This window comes from Hippocampus zosterae, chromosome 13 (genome assembly GCF_025434085.1).
Source record: "Hippocampus zosterae strain Florida chromosome 13, ASM2543408v3, whole genome shotgun sequence".
In the NCBI taxonomy this organism is placed as follows: Eukaryota; Metazoa; Chordata; class Actinopteri; order Syngnathiformes; family Syngnathidae; genus Hippocampus; species Hippocampus zosterae.
Window position 1 is genome coordinate 17,033,140 of NC_067463.1, and position 19,016 is coordinate 17,052,155.

The 19,016-nt window shown below is 39.8% G+C and overlaps 2 protein-coding genes across 2 annotated transcripts; one reads left to right on the forward strand and one right to left on the reverse strand.

The window, feature by feature from the left end:
* The first annotated feature begins 32 nt into the window (after positions 1-32).
* atp5md (ATP synthase membrane subunit k) lies at positions 33-1,062 on the forward strand. The gene is made up of 4 exons (XM_052084412.1): positions 33-142; positions 592-693; positions 765-855; positions 943-1,062. The coding sequence occupies exons 2-3, from the start codon at positions 607-609 to the stop codon at positions 852-854; spliced, it is 177 nt and encodes a 58-aa protein (XP_051940372.1). The 5' UTR covers positions 33-142; positions 592-606; the 3' UTR covers position 855; positions 943-1,062.
* Positions 1,046-8,844, reverse strand: taf5 (TAF5 RNA polymerase II, TATA box binding protein (TBP)-associated factor). Its single transcript, XM_052084370.1, has 11 exons — positions 8,432-8,844; positions 7,169-7,400; positions 6,780-7,095; positions 5,765-5,928; positions 5,531-5,666; positions 5,311-5,431; positions 3,998-4,127; positions 3,699-3,863; positions 2,766-2,943; positions 2,442-2,619; positions 1,046-1,510 (listed from the first exon to the last, which is right to left on the reverse strand). Exons 1-11 carry the CDS (start codon positions 8,838-8,840, stop codon positions 1,296-1,298), a joined length of 2,244 nt encoding a protein of 747 aa, XP_051940330.1. The 5' UTR covers positions 8,841-8,844; the 3' UTR covers positions 1,046-1,295.
* Between the last annotated feature and the right edge of the window lie 10,172 nt (positions 8,845-19,016).

Genomic DNA, 19,016 nt, shown 5'->3' on the forward strand with positions numbered 1-19,016 from the left:
GTATTTTTTATAAATTTATTACGTCATGGCTGTAGACCAATAGTGACAAAGAATGTATCAACACCAAGTAGGCGGGACTTCCTTTCAATTCTAGCTTGGAGGCCGCTGTTGAAGGGCACAGTCCGCACGGAATCTCCTCAAGGTAAGATTTTCACAATTACATCTTGTGCTCGTTTACCTTGCATTGGTAACTGCAACAGCGTCATTCTCAATGCGTTCGTTTCCATCCCACGTTTGGCTTGCATAATTCAACATGGACAAAGTGTTTGGTGCCGTTATATACTCTTTAGCTAATGATAATGCTATATAAACGGCTCACGGTTAGCTTCGTGTGTTCACAAGCGAGTTTGGCCAACCTGTCAATGTCAGACTGGATGAGCCGCGATTGCAGTCCATCACCCACAGGAAAGTATAGCATTAGAATCGGCATAAAACAAACTGCGAAAAATTGCAGTACAGTAATGCCCGTTTCTGTACCTCACAATTTCTACAGTGTAATTTACTCACTAATCACACGCTGCTTGTGTCTGAGTAAGTGTCACATTCATGAATGATATAATTTATTGATCTTTCCCCTTCACCGTGATATAGGTTGACTTATCCATCATGGGAGGTCATGACGCAGGATCCCAGCACCAGTTCACTGGGTTTGCCAAATACTTCAACGCATACACCATGGTTGGCAGGAGAAATGTAAGTCAACAGTAACTAGACTCACAATTTAATCTATTAATTTATTTAATGAATTACTACTTCCTTTGTAGTGCGTTTTGGCCACGTATGCTAGCCTAGCAGCAATTGGTCTCTTTTTTAAATTGAAGCCCAAGAAACAAGCCGCGGTCACGGAGAAATAACGTAAGTACACGATTCGATCAATCATCTTAAATATACAGCGACATACTTTTGCATCAATGAACTGTGATGTGCGTGTCTCTTTTACAGACATACAAATGATTTTTGCCTGCTGGGAGTGGAGAAGGCAGCTTGATGTGCTTGTAAGATCATAACTGTTTGTTTTCCCTATGTTAACAATAAAGACCATTAATGCCCAAAACATAAAAACGCTTTTATTTACATTTGTATCGATTAAAAAAACACTATAATACAAGAGTGGCAGCCACATGTTGAGCTGTACTTGTAATTAATTCTAACATGGTTTTTTTGTTACAATGGCACCGTATTTAGGTGCTATATGACGGTCGCGTTTAAAAATTGATGAAGAATAAATTTCCTGTTCATCGTTAGATCTTTTCACACTGTCCAAAGCTATTTCAAGCTCAATTCAGTCAAAGGTCTTATGGGTTGTAGCCACCTGCTGCCAAGAGCAGATTTCTGCGGGTGAAGTGAAGGTGTAGAACAGGTGAGGATTTAGTTGTGTAGCAGCCAAGCAGCAGCTCCTGTGAATTATCTTGCAAATGAACATGTCCTGTGGTTGCAGTGAAGTCGTCCGTCTCCAAATCATCAAATGCTTTCATGGCATCCCACAAGCGAACCGTGTTATCCATAGAGCCTGGGAGACACAAGACACTTGAATAGCTAGGTGTATTTCGAGAAATACACCACACATATAAATGTATAGAAACGTTATTCATCCCTAAACAAGGAGTTGAACCCTAAACCACATTTATTTTTCAAATTTACGGTAACCATTTCTCAATGGCAAACTTGCACTGCGCTGTATATTTGTCAAATATGCAGGCATGCAAGGAGAGCTGTCAGAGTGAAAGTGATGCGGAAACAGTGCTGCCCCTCTTGACCTAGAATGGGGTTGGTGCCTTCCTCAAGGGCACATCGGCAGCAGTTAGGAAGCAGACAGATATCACTTCTAACAACTAGTTGCCAATTTATTTATTTTTTAGTTTATTTATTTACATATTGTGCATAGAGTGACTCAAACCGTGACTCTCCAAGTCCTTACAGATGAGCTTTTGCCAAACCATTTGTCGATCCAACTCTTCATTACACTCCACAAGAGCTCTAGCAGTTAATCAAATTATTTTTTTTTATAATCGATTAATCATTTAGAGACCTTGATTGATTTAAAATTGCCCAAAGCCTCAGAAATTCAGCCTGTTAACAGGATACATTGTCACATTTCTGTTGTCCTCCAAGAAAGCAAATTGATTATCTAATGAAAAATTTGCAAACAGCAATTAAAATTGTTCCTGATTTGTTACGTACCAAACCAGGAACCAAATCATAATTTGTGTGTTTTCTACATTGTCAATTTCAAACAATGTTCTGTTTTTGAAATAAGCGATGGAAAAAATAATCATGTGATTAAACCAATAATTGGCAAAATAATGTACGGATTAATTATTACAATAATAATAAGTTGCAGACTGACACAACCCAAAATCAGAATGAACATACTTTTGTATTGGCTGGATGGAGCATGTTGTAGCAGTCTTGTACATACACAACTACAGTGAATTACGCACCAGAGGCAAGAATTTCACCATCCCTGCTGAACTTGAGAGAGTATACGGTGTCTGTATGGCCTTTGAGCTCTCCAATCATGAGTCCGTGACCAATGTCCCAAAGAAGAACTCTACCGTCAGTGGCCCCCGAAGCCAAAAACTTCCCGTTGGGAGAGAATGACAGAGCATGGATTGGACCCTAGAAGATGCAGTACAAAGATGTTTGACTTCCCTTTGGCACCTCATTGTTGCTGTGAACAACATCAATTTACTGTATGGACCTCACTGTGTAAGAAGATACATCAGGTACATGTTCAACAAATTAAGAATGTTAAAAATGTTTACCTTGTGACCTGTGAAGATGCGAACACAATTCCCATTCAGGACATCCCACAGGCGGATTGTGCGATCAGATGAACCCGTGGCCACATAATTAGAGTTGGGGTGGAAGCGGGTGCAAGTGATGTCCGCCAGGTGTCCAGCGAACATCCGCAGAGGCTGATAGTGATCTGTAACCCATAGACTGTAGGAGGCAGATAGTAGATACAGACAGAGATGGTTTATTCATCTCATGGGCACCATGTGTTTGGCAATGTTCTGCACGATTGACACGATTGACACATTTCTTTCTCCTTTTTTTAATATCATGTTTGTTTCAAATAAAGTTTGTTAGTCATGGTTGTGAAATACCTGCCAGGGTTGTAAGAAAAGTCACTACATATTGCGACCCAATCGCTAAATTGGCAAAAGCGGTTCACTCTGTTGGCAGCAATGTTGTGGGTGAAAACTGTTCTTTAAACAAACGAAGCCACTAAAATAAATACAAATTTTAATAAATCTGATCAATTTAAATTCTCAATAGAATTGACAAATCATCCTGTTCTAATTCTACTGTGTACTGCTCTGTTAGTAGGTGTATGGAATGTGATTTTTGATGATGTAAGATGGAAATATCATTATGCCTTGTCCCAAAATTAAATGTATCTTTTAAATCTGCTCATATATGGTAAGCAGTTATTACAGTTTTCTCAAAGTTTTATCAAATAATTGTGTACCGGTATATGGATCAAACTTAAGCTTTTGATCCTTATACACTATAATACTTCTGAGGATATGGAAGACATGGTGTAAAATCACTGGGGTACAGTATGTAACACTGTCGACAGAGTTGGGTATTTTAGGTACCTAAAATGTGGATCTTTGCACCTGCTACTTCAAAGTTTCACACAAACAGGTTGATCTTCTAAATTAGTGAGGCCAGAAAATCTCTAATCTTACCGGGCAACTCTGTCATGTCCCCCGGAGACAAAATAGTAGCCATGAGGGGAAAACTGGGTGTCCCACACAGGGTAGTTGTGACCTTTGTAGCCCACCAGACAGGTAAAGGTTTGAAGACTCCACAGCCTCACCGTGCCATCTTCAGAGCTCGACAGCAGGTAGTTCCTAAACGTGCACGTCAGTCGTCACTACAATGATATTATGCTGCTCATCTGTTCCGAGCTGAAGCAGATCATTCAGGAGAGCATGTGATCCATGCAGCAAAAGCAGGTGGAGAACCATTGGGTTTTTTTTGTTACCTGTCCGGGCTGAAGCTGATTCCATAAACAGGACCGCTGTGCCCGTACAGGAGCTTGGACTCACTCGCTGTCTTTTCATCCATGATCCTCTCCAGCACATCGTCTGACTCTTTATCAATCAGGTTTAAGTCTTAAACAAGAGAAATAACATCAAGTTAGCCCGATTGGACAAAGTGTTGCTTGATGATGACAATCGTTGTTTCAGAGGTTCACCAAAAAAAATAAAAATAAATTCAAAACAGCGCACATCATTGAAAATGGCAGGAAATCCTCCGATGAGTAAAACTTTTTTTAAAGCCGTCTAATGTAATTTCATTTAATATATTTTTTGGGAGGTAACATTGTTCCACATGTATCTAATACCTGTACTCGATAATTAGTGGCACTTACAATGTTAAAACTGTTGGCAATTTATTTTTGCTACAGAGGATTTATTATTAAATGTTGTTCTCTTGGACCAGGAAGACTATGGATATGTAAGGAATGTTCTCATCCAATTAGTTTTTCACTCAACATTTGACAAAGGACAGATGCTTTATGCCAGTGGTCGGCAACGAGGGACCCACGGACCAATTTGCAATTATATCTGGCCCATCAGATGACAATGAAAAGTAACTGATAATTATGGATGTCACAATATTCACGCTTCACGGAATTAAAAGTGCCTCAACATTGTGGTCTCGAGTTGATTATCTTATTTATTCTTACTTGGCTCTTTTTCTATTTGTGTTGCCTTTATTAGCAGTGTTCCTATGTTTACAATTTAATGTGAATTTTCAGAGTAAAGAAATAGGCAGTACCACGTTTCTGATGTTATAAAAGAAAAATATGTGACACAGTGTCAAATTAGTGAACATATCATTTCTCAATGCACAGTTGGGTTATAATGTGAGCACAGCATGATTATTGCTGCAGCAGTAATAGACTTTTGGATTTATATGAATGTAAACATTGGATTGATGGGGAATAAGTGCGTAACCTATATTTGAAGGTGTCTTTTTAAATTTTTTTATTTTTACAAAAAATGCACAGACAATGTACGTGACGATTCCTGCAATATCGTGAGTGTTTCCACAATATCGCAATCATTACCTTATTGTAATCAAACCCAACCATGAGCTTCCAATATTGCTACATGCCTACTGATAATAATAAGATTTTTTAGTTGGAAAAACCTCGGTTTGCTTCATGAAAATGTATTTTCAGCCAGTAACAAAAATTGGTGTGAACAAATTTGGCCAAGGGCCAAACTTATTTGCTGACCCCAAATTTATGCCTTGGTGGAGACAACTGCGATTGTTGAATCACTATACCTGCTGCTGACTTGACTTTGCGTAGCTTTTTGGGAGTGACACTCCACACTCTGACTGAGGAGTCGGCGAAGCCTCCTGCAATTAAACTGGAGTCGTCTGTGAAGTCCACGGCAGTTAAGCCCTGCAGGAAAATGTTTTTAAGAAATCAGGATACAAACAATTGAGTTTACAGTAACCCCACCTGAACCCAAATTGAAAAGTGAGTAATAGGGGTTCAGACCTGGTATGCATTAAGAAAAGAGTAGAAGCAAATAGAGGGAAGATTATCTCGTCCCAGTCGGATCCTTTTGGTGGCCTCTTTCATGTACATGATCTTGTCCAGTTTGTCCGAGTCCTTCAGTTCTGGAAGAGGGATTCTGAGACAGCACATTTTTCAGGAAGTTTATGAAACTTGCATGAAGGTCCAAAATTGGTTCAATAGGGGAAATGTGTACAAATAAATCTAAATCTATACCTTGTTTGTGAAGGTGCATTGGGATCCTGCTTCTTGCTCTTGGAGCCCGTGCTGTCCTTTTTTGGTTTCTTCTTCTTGGGTTTACCCTCCTCGTTCTCCGCTTCCTCGTCCTCGTCATCAAGTGGCAGTTCAATTTCCGGTTCTTTAAGCAAGCCGTAATAAACCTAGGGAGAGGTAGACCAAAGAAGCAGTTGTGAGCTGGGAGACTGTTTCAACAGCTCTGCTAATTTTGTCATTACTTTGCACCTCTCCACCATGTTTTGTCATTTTATGTTCATTGTGGATCATGCAAATCCATTGTGGACAATTTTCAGCATTATTGGCCATAAGTCTTTGGCGGAGTGTATCAGTTCGTTACTTGTCGTATTGCGCTTTCACCAACAACATGTTTACAAAAGCTTGGTTTTTACTGAGCGTGGAGAAAGCATCAACTTGTCTCCGATGTTATAAACCGCAAGGAGCTACATCTGCATGAAGCTTCGCCAAAGGCCCGAAACCTCCCACAAACCCCAGGTGCCCCCTCAACACGGAGCTGAATGCCTCTCGGAGGAGCAGAGCTGCTACTAAGATTATGTAAAGCAAAGCGAGAGAGATAGTCAGACAAAATAGGACAAAAGGATTGAACCAGTCCTTCTGTAGGTGTGTTACTCCAGCCGCTGCAAAACAATAATTGTTTGTTTACTTACAACCTCAGTTTGAAGAAAAGGCCCTGATTGCACAATTACAATTTCAGTGTCCCGGCTATCGACATTTGTGGTCCGGGCACTTTCATAGTGGTTCTTAGAGACTTCAAGTTAGCTACATTTTCTCACGTACTAACAGCTAACAGCACAACATGTGCAACAAAAGTGAATAAAAGCCTGCACCTCCTGTATGCTATTATTTATTTATTATTGCGATTTGAATTATGAAAAAAAGACTACTTATTCGGCTATTCATGATTGTATAATTATTAATAATACACCTAATAATAATAATAACAATGTATTTGATATTTTGTGTACACCATGCCAACCTTTGCCTTATTGGCCTCTCTCTTGCCCTCTCCAGCCAGACTACCAGACATGGCATCAATCTGGCTCTTGCTGCGTGGCATGCCATCAAAGATGTCAATATAGAGGTGCTCCTGGATGATATTCCAGATTTGGTTGTTCTGGCGCTCTTGCAGGTGCCTCTTGAGCAACTGGTATGAGTCCCGGGAGATGCGCAGAACAAACTTGCTGGTGCGAAAGTCGAGCAGAGTCTCGTTGCCTCTCATGTGCTCCTTCTTTGTCAAACCCGACAACACTTGAAGGTCTTCTCTGTAATAACACTCTTGATCCCCGCTAAACCTGAAATGGAGTGGCATCATTTTAGTGAAATGGCAAGCAAGCAGAGGAAGACAATCTTGTCAAGAAAACATACCTTTCAAAGAACGCCTTGGCCACATTCTCATGGTTGTTGTACACTAGTTCCAGGTACATGTGTACAAACAGTGGGTAGAAAACCTGGGACAGTTCTGCTCGATGACAGTCCAAAACAGTTTCTATAAACTTTTTCAAACCGCTGTAATAAACCTCATAGAGGGCTGGGTCTCCCTGCTGGCTGTAAGCAGACAAGACCACACTCACATCCGGCTGGTCCTCTGCGGGTGGAGCTGAAACACAAGATCGCATTTCGATATTAGCATAAAATGTTGAATATTTCTATTGACAGTCAATGACAGTGTAGTAGTACATTTTACTGACTTCAGTCCCCTTTCAGGAACCCTTTTGCCTGAAGTCAGCTGGGATAGGCTCCAGCTTTCCCCAACACTTAACAGAGATAACGATATAGAAAATGTATTTCTGCCGACTCATGGAATAAATAAGGTAACGAAAATATTAGACCCAGCTCTAAAGGTGAGACACTGATCAGTTCTACACCACTGACTGAGCATTATCAACTTTAAAAAGGCACAATATTAGATAAGAGATGAAGCTATTGTATTTTATGTCAATGTAACATGCAGGTATAACTTAACAACTTGTGTGAGTGTATGCAGAATAATACAGCACAAGTAGGGGAACTGGATGATAATGTTGGGGTCTTAAAGGAGGACAGAGACATTTGTATTATTTCAAAATCAGAGTTGACTTTTTTTAAACCGGTGAATACTCGTACTGAAAAAAGTGGTACCAAACATTCGAATTATTTCAAATTAATACTGTGTGTAATGTATTTTCGTGCGTCTATTTTATCAGACATAAACATTAAAGTATAATACACCCGATACTGTTCATCGTATTACAAATTAATTGATTGCTTGTGGTTGTTAACAATATATATAAGAAGAGGACATTGAAAAATAATATCATTAAATCGCAGTCGCATTTTTTGGAGGGGTGGGGGTGTACGCAAGTAGATTACTTTTCAAAATCGTTTCGCCTTAATTTTTGGCAATTCCACGAACCGCTGATGGGGTTTACAAAGAAAACATATGAGCACTATAGAGCACATGTCAAATGAATCGAACACAATATCCTCCGTGTCGGGAAAAACATTATGCACAGTAACAAAAATAGGGGCGGTGGGATTATCAATTACAACAATTTTAAGTTTAAGAACATTTTAAATTACATCACACATGCATGCGTGTAGTAAAATGAAAATAAAGAAATTCTCCATGCGCAAAGTTTTAAACCGTACCTTTGACTGGCGCCTGAGCTGCTGAGGAGGACGTCACTCGGCTCAGAAGAGAGTTGGCATCCAGACCGCCTCCTTCCACAGTCCCCAGCGTACCTCCAGAACCTGAGGATGCATCAGCACCTTTCAAATCGAACAAATCCTGGGGTAATCCAGCTTCACGGCGCAAAATGTCGACAGACTCGGACAGTTGGTTCTTTTTAAGGAATTGCAGAATTGCCAGCAACGTTTGCTTCTCCTCCAAAGCTCCCGTTGCGGGTTTGGTACTTCCAACCGAACCACCGGGCCCGGGGGACGCAGAAAGTACACTTCCGTCATTCGTATTGTTGTTTACGACGGCATCAACGGGTGGTTCTGTTTTAATGTCCTTTATTTCAACAGCCTCGGCCATACTGCCTTGTACGGCCGCCATTTTCGAAATGAAGTGCGCATGCGCAATCGCACAAAAAAGTTAAACCTTGTGGTTCGACATGCTACCGTATGATTGGCTATCTACGAGTTACGTCATTACGAGATGCCCTCTTTGTGGCACATCTACAATGTATGCTGAGAATTGTATTCTGACTTGTTCAATAAAGATTTAAAAAACATGCTACAATGTAATACAACGTAAAAAAACAATCCTGTAACGTGAATTTAGCGTTTCTTACTTACGTTAATTATGTTTACTGATAACAGCTGAAAAGTTAATCGGGTATTGCCGAATTTGACAATTTGAATTTGAATGACTAAACCTGAAAGTTGCACTAGTAATTGTGACTATGAAGTCCTTTGGGAGACTGTAAAAAACAACTTATTTTATGTGAGATTTGATACTTCACTACAACCTTAAAATGAAAAAAAAAAAGCAAAAGCATAGCTCAACTATCTTCTGCAGTGCAACACAATCTGACCAGTATGTGAAATCTGGGTGTATGGGTTGTATGTATGGGTTGCACAGTACACTGTGACTAAATGGCTCGCCAAAGGTTTAGGTAGGCCCTTGGCATTATTTTGCTTTGAGCCCCCTAAATGATCTGGAACGACCCCGGAGACAATTTTGATACGATATTTTATATGTAAACATGAGCAAAGCCTAAACATGCGATCTTGTTATTTTTGGTAGTTCTTGAGGCTCTTGTTGCATACATTTAAAGTTTCATTGAGGTGCTTTGTCTCCTGCTATCCAAGCCAGAAAGAAGTGATTAATTCAAAGGTTGGTAATGCATACAGTAATCCTCCCTCCATCACAGGGACTATGTCCCCCCACCCCCCAATAACTGATATTCCTTAAAATAGAAATAGCGTATTTAATTATAGCCCAGGCGTAGAATGCCCAATTTAAATACAGTCTAGGCATGGTATTATAGCATTTACAACAGTTAATATTTATTTAAGGTATTCAAACACACGTTTAAAGAAATACAAATGTGTTTTAAATATATACTGAGAAAGAGAGCAACACCAGGTGGAATTCTACGGTCAGACGTTTAGGTTTGCTGAGCTCCCCGCAAGGCAAGATGAATTAGACAATTTTGTACATTTTAACACAATTTTATTCCATCATTAATGAAGACAAGCGTAACACTTTTTGGTCATGGCATTCATTCAGCTCGTCAGAAACATCTTGGCTTTATTAGCACTTGTACACGACTTAACAGAAGCTTTTCCAATTTCAATGTAAACAGAGGACAGTGGTGCTGTCTCTGGCCACCCTAAACATTTGCTAGCAAAAAAGCTAACTCCTACCTACCAACAGTGAGCTACAATTAAATTCAGTATCAATAGGATGATAATAGAGTGGTGGTACTACGTGGTAAATGGTTAGAAATGTTCCACACAAGCCAGGTTGAAGCCAGGTAGTGACTACTTACACCATGATGGTATTGTCTGTACATCATTGGAAGTCAGCATATTCATCTATGCAAATCGGGTGCTCAGAGCCTGGTCAGGGAGAGGTGGGAGGATGTTGTGATACAATACTATTTTTTTATTACTTTTCAAGAAAGTACTGTATGTTAATGCACTTCATTGGTTAAAAACACATTTCACACATTTTTTATTACTTTTCAAGAAAGTACTGTATGTTAATGCACTTCATTGGTTAAAAACACATTTCACACATCTTTAAAAAAAATCTTTAAAAATCTTTAATTTTGGGGGAGCTGGGATTCAATTTAGGAGTGCTTGGGCACCCCCAAAATGAGTAAATAGTCATATCCATGTCCTAAATTGGTGAAAAAACAAATCTTCACAAATTACAGGGCTTTTTCACTGCTACCTCAAGTCTATCAAATTGTAGAAAAACGTTTCAATAACAGTTTAGATAATTTCGTCACCACTCATTGAAGTTGTTTCTCCAATCCAAAATCTTAAAATTTGCTGACTTGTCGATTTTAAAACTGTGCAATTGATTGATAATTGATATATTATTTGAATGGGTGGGGGTATAATTTCAGGGACATTTTTAATTTAAAGACAAAATACTCAAGAACAACTACCCAAAAAGCTTTGTGTTTTTGTCTGTGGGGTGAAAATATGTTACAGAGAAACTTCAACAGAATGAAGCACATCGAGTTACCCTGTGTGCGAAACGCGCTGTTTAAATAAAGCTACCTTGCCATTCTCATTTACTTCACATGGTCATAACACTGGGTGCACTATATTTATTAGCTTGGACTAAGTTTTGCCTCACTATGTGTGCACATTTTATGGCAAGTACCCATTCATACCAGATGGGGGCAGTTCAATCACACATCACCCGTGCCCAACCACCACCCAAGCAAGGCCCAGCACAATGACCTTCTTTACAAAGGTGACAAACGTTACACCAAAGGAAAACAAAGCAAATGCTGTCATCCGCTTGGAAATCGATCAGCATTTCCCAGGTGAGAATAAGCCTATAGTCATCACATGTTTATTCATAAAACAAATTGTTTTCCAACAGCCCTTATGATATAGCTGTTAGCAACATTGTGTTCTTTTTCTTGTACCCTTTACCTCTCAAAATGTGTCTCCTCATTTACGTTTTTTAGAAGGCAGTATTACATTTTATTTTCAATTTAATGCAGATGTATTTGATTCCAAGCCTCAAAGTGTATTGACAGGCACTTCAAATCCTCTTATGGATTTTTTATATTTGTAAGACGATCCAAGGTTATTACAGACCTGCCTTCTTGAAGTTGCACTATTTCATGTTTAAACTAAATGCTGTGCGACAAAAGAGGGTTTTTCTGCACAAGCAGCACAGTGTTGTATAATATTGCAGGGGGTTTCTCAGTGTGCAGGAGAGATGGGGACTTGCTGTGGGAGACACGTTAACCTCAGCAATTCAGGGCGTGGCCAGAGCTGACATTACCCCTCTTTAGTGTTGTCCATTTCATTAAAAAATAAAATAAAAGATTGTTATGGTAAAATCCCTTTTCTGATTGCAGGACTGCATATAATGCACTAAAGACGGAAAAGTTTGAATTTGAACCCCCCAAAAAGTGCAGGTTTTTCATTGCACTATATCACATCCTTTTCCACCATTGTTGTGCTGAGCTACTTGTTTTTTTTTTTTTACCAAACAAAAATAAAGAGATAAAATAAAACACTGTAGTGCAATCCACAGCACTACTTTTCAAAGGGCTATTACAAATTTTTTATTTGTTTATACATGAAATTAAGACTGCAACTCTGTTTTCTGAATTGTCAGCATGTAATTATGTGTATATGACATGAACATTGAAAATTGATTGAGCAGTCTTATTCCATCTTATGTAAAACTGCTCACGTGAGCTCATGAAAATCATGAAACGGGTGAGGGAGGAGGTGAGATGCACATGTTCACTCTTCCCCTCCCATCACACCTAACTGGTGACTCCACTGCATCTGCCTATTCTTTCTTTCTATATCAGGAGGCAGCAGGGTGTGGCTTCATCCAATACAGGCGGCTTTGTCCACCAAACATCGAAAACTGTCACTTCTTCCTCCTTGTAATTCATCCCAATCTATGTAATCTAATGTTGACATTCGGTAGAATTCACTCTTCTAAATTTGCATTCTGTGTGGTGCACTATTTGCTCAAATTAATAATGTCATCCATGAAATAGCCGTGAGCGTCGATAACGAAAATATGTAGTAAATCAAAGTTGACACTTTGATATCTCATATATCCCCCGGACTGCGTATTGTGAAATCTTATTGCTAATACTAGCTGCGCAGAACAATGTGTGAGGATGCAGACATACTTGTGGGGGTTCAGAGTGGGGTGTGGCAGGTCTACAGTGTCTTCATTTCGGTTCCATTTTGCAGTCATTAGAGGTGGTGCCGCATGCATCTGCCGCATGATGGCTATGTAAAACCAATTCACCATTTACATGCAATCATTTTAGATTTTCATCTATCTTCTATGTGTGTGTGTGTGTGTGTGTGTGTGTGTGTGTGTTGTGCACTAACTACAATTTATTGACATTGCCATTAAATGGTCTGGAGGATTTCCCACTGCTCACCTTGTTTATCGCCATCCTAGATTTCTTCCACATAACCTACATGAGGACAATCAATCTAGGATTCTTTACAGCTCATTATGTTTGCTTGGTGTCAACGTTTTCACAGCAGCAGAGCCTGGCACTGTGGCCAGAGAAACTCAACTGTCATGTATTCAGGCAAATTTCTGCCTGCAGTAGTTTGTGCCTTTCGGGAAATGCTCTCTGGCTGCAGGGTTTTGAGTCATAAACGGTCAGACAGAGCAGCAGAAGTCCCCCGTGGTGATGCAGATGTAAATAATTCATAAGGTGTGACTCTCAGAAGAGGTAGAAATTGCTCAAGTAGAAGAGAGGAGTGGAAGTAGTTGTGGGGAGAGGCTGCATAGTAGGCGGGAGTCAGGAGAAAGGCGGGGCGTGGCAACAGTGCCATGCATGGTGAGGTACCCTCAGAAAACATCAGCAGACGGAATGATGAATAATAGAGGTAACACCAAATAAGAGCAAACTGTCAAGTAGACTTCCAATGTGATTCTGTTTTTCTGAAGAACGCTGACTTTGTAATTTTCCATCTATTTTTGTCAAATGTTTTCCCTGACGTGCAGTACAAGTAAATGCAGTGGTGGTCTTATGTCTGTGTGTTGGCAGCAAATTTAGAGCCTATTGTGCACTCATGCGGAATAATGGCTGTGAAGCCAGAGCACTGGCAAAAGAGCTCTTCTATTTGGGTGATGAAATGTAAGGGGGTCTGCATTATTCATTATTGACCTAACTGGAGAAGTGGATCCTGCACGAAGGTTGTCGACTCTGTTGGCCCTACGGCAGGCTAGAAAGAGCAGCATGCCCTTACAATAGCTGGAAAGACGATTAAGTCCGGTTACACACATGAAAACAATTTGGCTTCACAGTGCAGAAGTCCGGGTTTCGATTTTGGACCTGCGCTTCCTATATGGCGTTTGCATGTTCTTCCCATGCATGGATTTTCTCCAGCTACCCCGGTTTCCTCCCACATTCCAAAAACATGCACCGTGGGTTAATTGAACACTTTAAATTGCCATTAGGTGTGATTATTAGTGTGAACGTTTGTTTCTCTATGTGTGCTCTGCGATTGGCTGGCAACCAGTTCAGGGTGTGCCCCGCCTACTGCCCGAAGACAGCTGGGATAGACTCCAGCATGCCGCGGCCCTCGTGAGAAAAAGTGCATGAGAAAATGGATGGATGGATGGATGGATATCGATATAGATCTAGAGAAAGATAGATCGCTAGATAGATAGAGTACACACACACACACACACACACACGGACATGTGATGGAGATAATATAATATGTCTCATGTTAAAGGTCAATGTCTTTAGCAGGATCAACACTTCACAAGCAATTGCTGTCTATATTTCTCATGAACAAACATCATTCTGTTTGTAGTCTTGAAAATGTAGCAACATGTATTTACTGTCAGTGTGTGCTGATTTCAGAAGTGGAGTCGCAGCAGCCATTGTACTCTAAATATATGGATGCGCGAATGAATAATCCAAAGAAATTAGATTAATAATAAATTATTGTTTCTTCTTGCAGCCTACATGGGATGGGCAAACTGGAGGACATCTCTTGAAGGACATTCAGGATAATGAACTAGCTGATAAAGATCAGCACACATCCCCCTAAATTTCTAAAATACAATAAAATATAATACATCTTTATTTTGATACCGCCTTCACAACAGCTGCAGCTGTGACAAAGGTCTTTCCAGAACATTTAACAAAATAACCCGAATTTAGGTATGAGCCGCTGTCTATGTTTAATCTTAGAGCCGCTTTACGTCGAAGATTAATTTAAATTGGAATGGGATGGGATGGATTTTGGAATACTATCTGATTACATTGCCTGTTGTCATGGAAACCAAGAACCATAGTTAAATTAATTATTGTAGATGAAAAAACATCTAGATTCTACTGCCATTGTTTATTTTTTTGTGATATACGAATATACTGTATATTCCACAGTAAAACAAGGCTTGTGGTCTATTAGAGAAAAAAAGAGGTGGAGGGCGTTTTCCTTTGTTCCAGCCATTCCTTGTACCAGAGGGAGGGGCAGGTGGACGGCCTGATGAGACTGTCCTCAGGGAGTGACTCCTCAGGCAGACAGACGTGTGATCGCATATGCACAGCCTGGTAATATAGAAAAAGAGGACATTTCACACATCGAAAGCACAAGCACACTTGATCACACTCTAGCTCTGGCTATCAGCATGACTAGGCACACACCAGAATGCTGTGCAACAGTTTGTCTATGTTACCCACGTAGCTAGTATTTTTGTAGTTGTCCCTATCAAATCAATCAAATTAACGAATTAAATATATCAAATACAGGAAAAGTTGATCATCAGCACAATGGTAGTTTAATGTGTGAATCCAGTTTTGTTCTGTTAAATGTGCACTGGTGATAAACAAGAATTTTGTTGCTGTTAAGCTCTCATGTATAGTCACTGGTTTGTTTGTAGCCACAAATCGGAATAATCGGCATATTTCCACTTGCCTGAGAAAAAAAGCGGTGATATCAACCTCTGCGAGAATGTAATGGCCAAGGGAAGGAATACTTTTGGTGAAATTGAAAAGAGACAGAGAGACAAGAGAGATTTTACTGTCTATTTGTAGCTCCTGTCATCTTACTTTGTAGATTCAATAACCAACCACACAATACACGGTGACATTTCATTCTCTCAGATCTCTCCACTCCTGAATGATGTAATTGAAGCAAATGCTGGACAGCAAATCTGTCTCTTTACAAGGTAAAATGAACTGGTCCCAATCTGTATCCGTCTGCAGCCTCACACGCTCACTGCCTAATTTTCGGCTCAATGCTCTCAGATCATATATCGTTCAGCTGACAAAGACCAAGACCTGCCATTCTTCCTCTGACTCACTCTCTATTCCCCATCGATAGCCTCGTTTTCATTTCCAATCTGTCCTGTTATTGCCTGGATTCACCTGTTCCTCCATACCGGACAAGTTGTCCACTTTCATTTCTCTCTGCATGCAATTGTTACTGTCTACTTGTAAAACTCAATTTATTAGACTAAATTATTTCCCAAGGATTTGTTGTCAGTTGCGGGCTGCAACCAGTAAACCAGAACACTATGAGAAAATTAAAAGGTCTCACAAATTTCCCTCAAATTTTGTTTCTGCCCAAGACCACACTTACAAAAACATAGAATGTATTGCTCTGACATTAATCATAAATAACGCAATGAGACTTGTATTTGATATTCAATCAAAAAACTGGTTTATAGCATTTTCCAAGTGACAACTCAATAAGAACGGTGATATGGTCTCGATCCCGCCCCAAAGTTTGGGATCCCCATTCGTATGCATACATACAACTGTACGGTGGCCACGTTATGGCCTGTGACAACATTATGACCACATGCACGTCTAATGAGATCCAACACAAGAGCTGTGTCTAAAATTCTGCTTTCTCACTGTGTAAAACAGTGAGTGCAGTGTGATGTGTGAAAAAACGGTGCTGCAGCATAATGAGAACGGTTCTAAATGTCCAAAATCTTGTTTAGCTATATGAAAATACGAGTGTAAAGCAACACTGCTGCTATGGTAAAATAATCTTGACAGTTACAATATAAATGAAATGTTTGTATGCGGAGCTTTCATGAAACAGTTCATACTTTGTATATTACCGGTAATTGGATCGAGCAAGTTGTCCAACCGCTGTCGCTGGTCTGTGTACACAGATGAGTTCCGGTCATATAAAACCTCTCCCCATCTGCTGGGCAGGCCATGTAAACCTTTAAATTGCTTCTTAATTAATAGCTGATCTGGGTCCATCGATCTTACTATGTGGTTGGTGTTAGCTTGCATCCACAACAATGACAGAAGCATTCTCACACTTACGTTCAGTCCCATAACAGTGCACAGTAAATATTTTAGCAGATGAGCTGCCAAAACGGTTGTCTTGCCTTTTGACCCCAAGGACTGAAAATCAGCTTTGATTAAGCCATTGTCAAGGTAATGGAAAGCTGAGTGTTTTTCAGTCAGTCAATAGCTGTAGCCTGTTTATGTTTGTGGCCAGCTAGACAGTATATCAGCCATTGGGCACACTGCCAGAAGGCAGAGAAGGGGTGGAAAAGAAAGAGAGGCAATCAAACCCGTGCTGTAGTCCTGGAGATGAGACGCTGTGAGACGACTGTGAATGTAGTGCAGAAAATCAGTAGCGAGTAGCAAACATAAAAATGCATTAATTATCTGATGGATTAAATCTTTCAACAGATGTTCATAAAAGATTGAAAATCTAAAGTAAATTTGATTCAGTTCAGATTTTCAAATCCTCCATCATGCATATGTCAATGTCTTCGGACATTGTCCACGTTTACAGACTTTCAGAAAGAATATTTTTTCATTCACACAGATTGATGTATTAATTGGTTAATTGGTTTTGAGGTCCCATAACATTCTACCCTATGGTACAAAAAAAGGCTCTACTGCAACAAAGCATGTCCTGTCATGGAGGATTTTGTTTTTTGTCACAAGGTCCGAGGCACATCTGGGCATCACCCCCATAATAAATTGTGGCAATTATGTCCTAAAGGGTTTTTTTAATGCTCAGTTAGCCACAGTCCTGCAACACCTTCAATCAATAATAACAGATGATTCATGAAAACAAACATAAAATATGCAGAACTGTCTTTATATTAATTCAGAAAATAACAGCTTTGTTAATCCAGGTTGTCTCATTAAGGGAATGAATGTATTATAATATCACATTGCCGGGAAACTCTTGAATAATGTCTTGCAATCACCCTGCGCTCACCCATGACAAGCGGGTTAGATGAGATGACTCACTTCCAGAGAAGCAAATCAGCAGCAATCCATTGCAAATTATTGCTTCAAGCTCTGAGGATAAAATACATGCTGTCAACTAAAGAGAGAGAAGTGATGACAACCATCTGAGAAAGTGCTCGTCTGACCGAATTATCACTGCCGATACCTTAGGACCAAAGACTTGAGAATTAAATGAAAATATAGGCCCTATGTCTGATTTTGTTCAGGAGAATGAATGCCCATGCACCTAAAAGTTCAATGAATCAAACTTTAGTAATTACCGTAATTCAAGTTTATCTCCCACATTAAAAAAATACCTACGGGCTTGGCCAAATTTCAAGTTACAGTGAAAGTGAGCTGTGCATTGGTTTTCATTCATTGGTTACATTCATTCATTCATTCATCTTCCGAACCGCTTCATCCTCACTAGGGTCGCGGGGGGTGCTGGAGCTTATCCCAGCAGTCTTCGGGCAGTAGGCGGGGGACACCCTGAATCGGTTGCCAGCCAATCGCAGGACATTGGTAACAGAGTTGCCAAAAAATGCAAGCCGTTGTCTTGAAATATTTTTCAACAAGTATATATTTATTTTTTTATTCTACATTTTGACAAAAAAACAACAATTAAAAAAAGTATTCCTTCCCTTTCGTAATACAGGCAATGGCGAATGATGACTGAGCTGAATATTTTTCAAAAAATTAAGACAGCAAATGACACTATGCCACCTTGTTATGTAACCTCCAGACTCAAGAAACCCATTCGACAACAAAAACAAACCCAAAAAAATGTGATGTAAATGTTGCCTACTTTTATTTACTTCTCAAGAAAAAATCCATTGAGCGTCAGAAACAGAGATTCCGTCTTTATGTTATGAAGGTGCATGTGTCCCTTTTCCCCATAAAAAAGGAAATGATGAAAGAGAGTGGTCCTGACTCAAACCTCCCCCACCTGCAATCCCAGTGCTTATCGTCCCAGCTGTCCAGTGCATGTGTGGATGTTTGAAGCCCAGATCGTGTGTGGATATTTGTCAATGAGATGGCCTCTAGAGGCACCTCCTCTTTATTCCTCAGTTCTAACCGCATAATGCACTTTGCATGGCAATGGGAGTGTCTGTCTTTTGCTTTTCCCTCTAATGTGAAAATATGTATGACAAGAGTACAATTGAGTAACAATGTGGTCCTCTACATCACGCCATTAAATGTGAATGACTATGATAGAGCTGTACAAAATATTCTGGCTTTACATCAATAATGAAAATGTGCATTGTAAGAACGGTACTTATTTCAAATTGTTATCTGAATGTTGTAAGTGGCGG

Excerpts from the sequence above, each read along its gene's own strand:
- atp5md (XM_052084412.1), top strand. The coding sequence starts at position 607 with ATGGGAGGTCATGACGCAGGATCCCAGCACCAGTTCACTGGGTTTGCC. Across the intron at positions 694-764 it reads CCATGGTTGGCAGGAGAAAT|TGCGTTTTGGCCACGTATGC; the intron begins GTAAGTCAACAG and ends CTTCCTTTGTAG.
- taf5 (XM_052084370.1), bottom strand. The coding sequence starts at position 8,840 with ATGGCGGCCGTACAAGGCAGTATGGCCGAGGCTGTTGAAATAAAGGAC. Across the intron at positions 5,432-5,530 it reads CTTTTCTTAATGCATACCAG|GGCTTAACTGCCGTGGACTT; the intron begins GTCTGAACCCCT and ends ATTTTCCTGCAG. Across the intron at positions 1,511-2,441 it reads TGGTGAAATTCTTGCCTCTG|GCTCTATGGATAACACGGTT; the intron begins GTGCGTAATTCA and ends TGTGTCTCCCAG.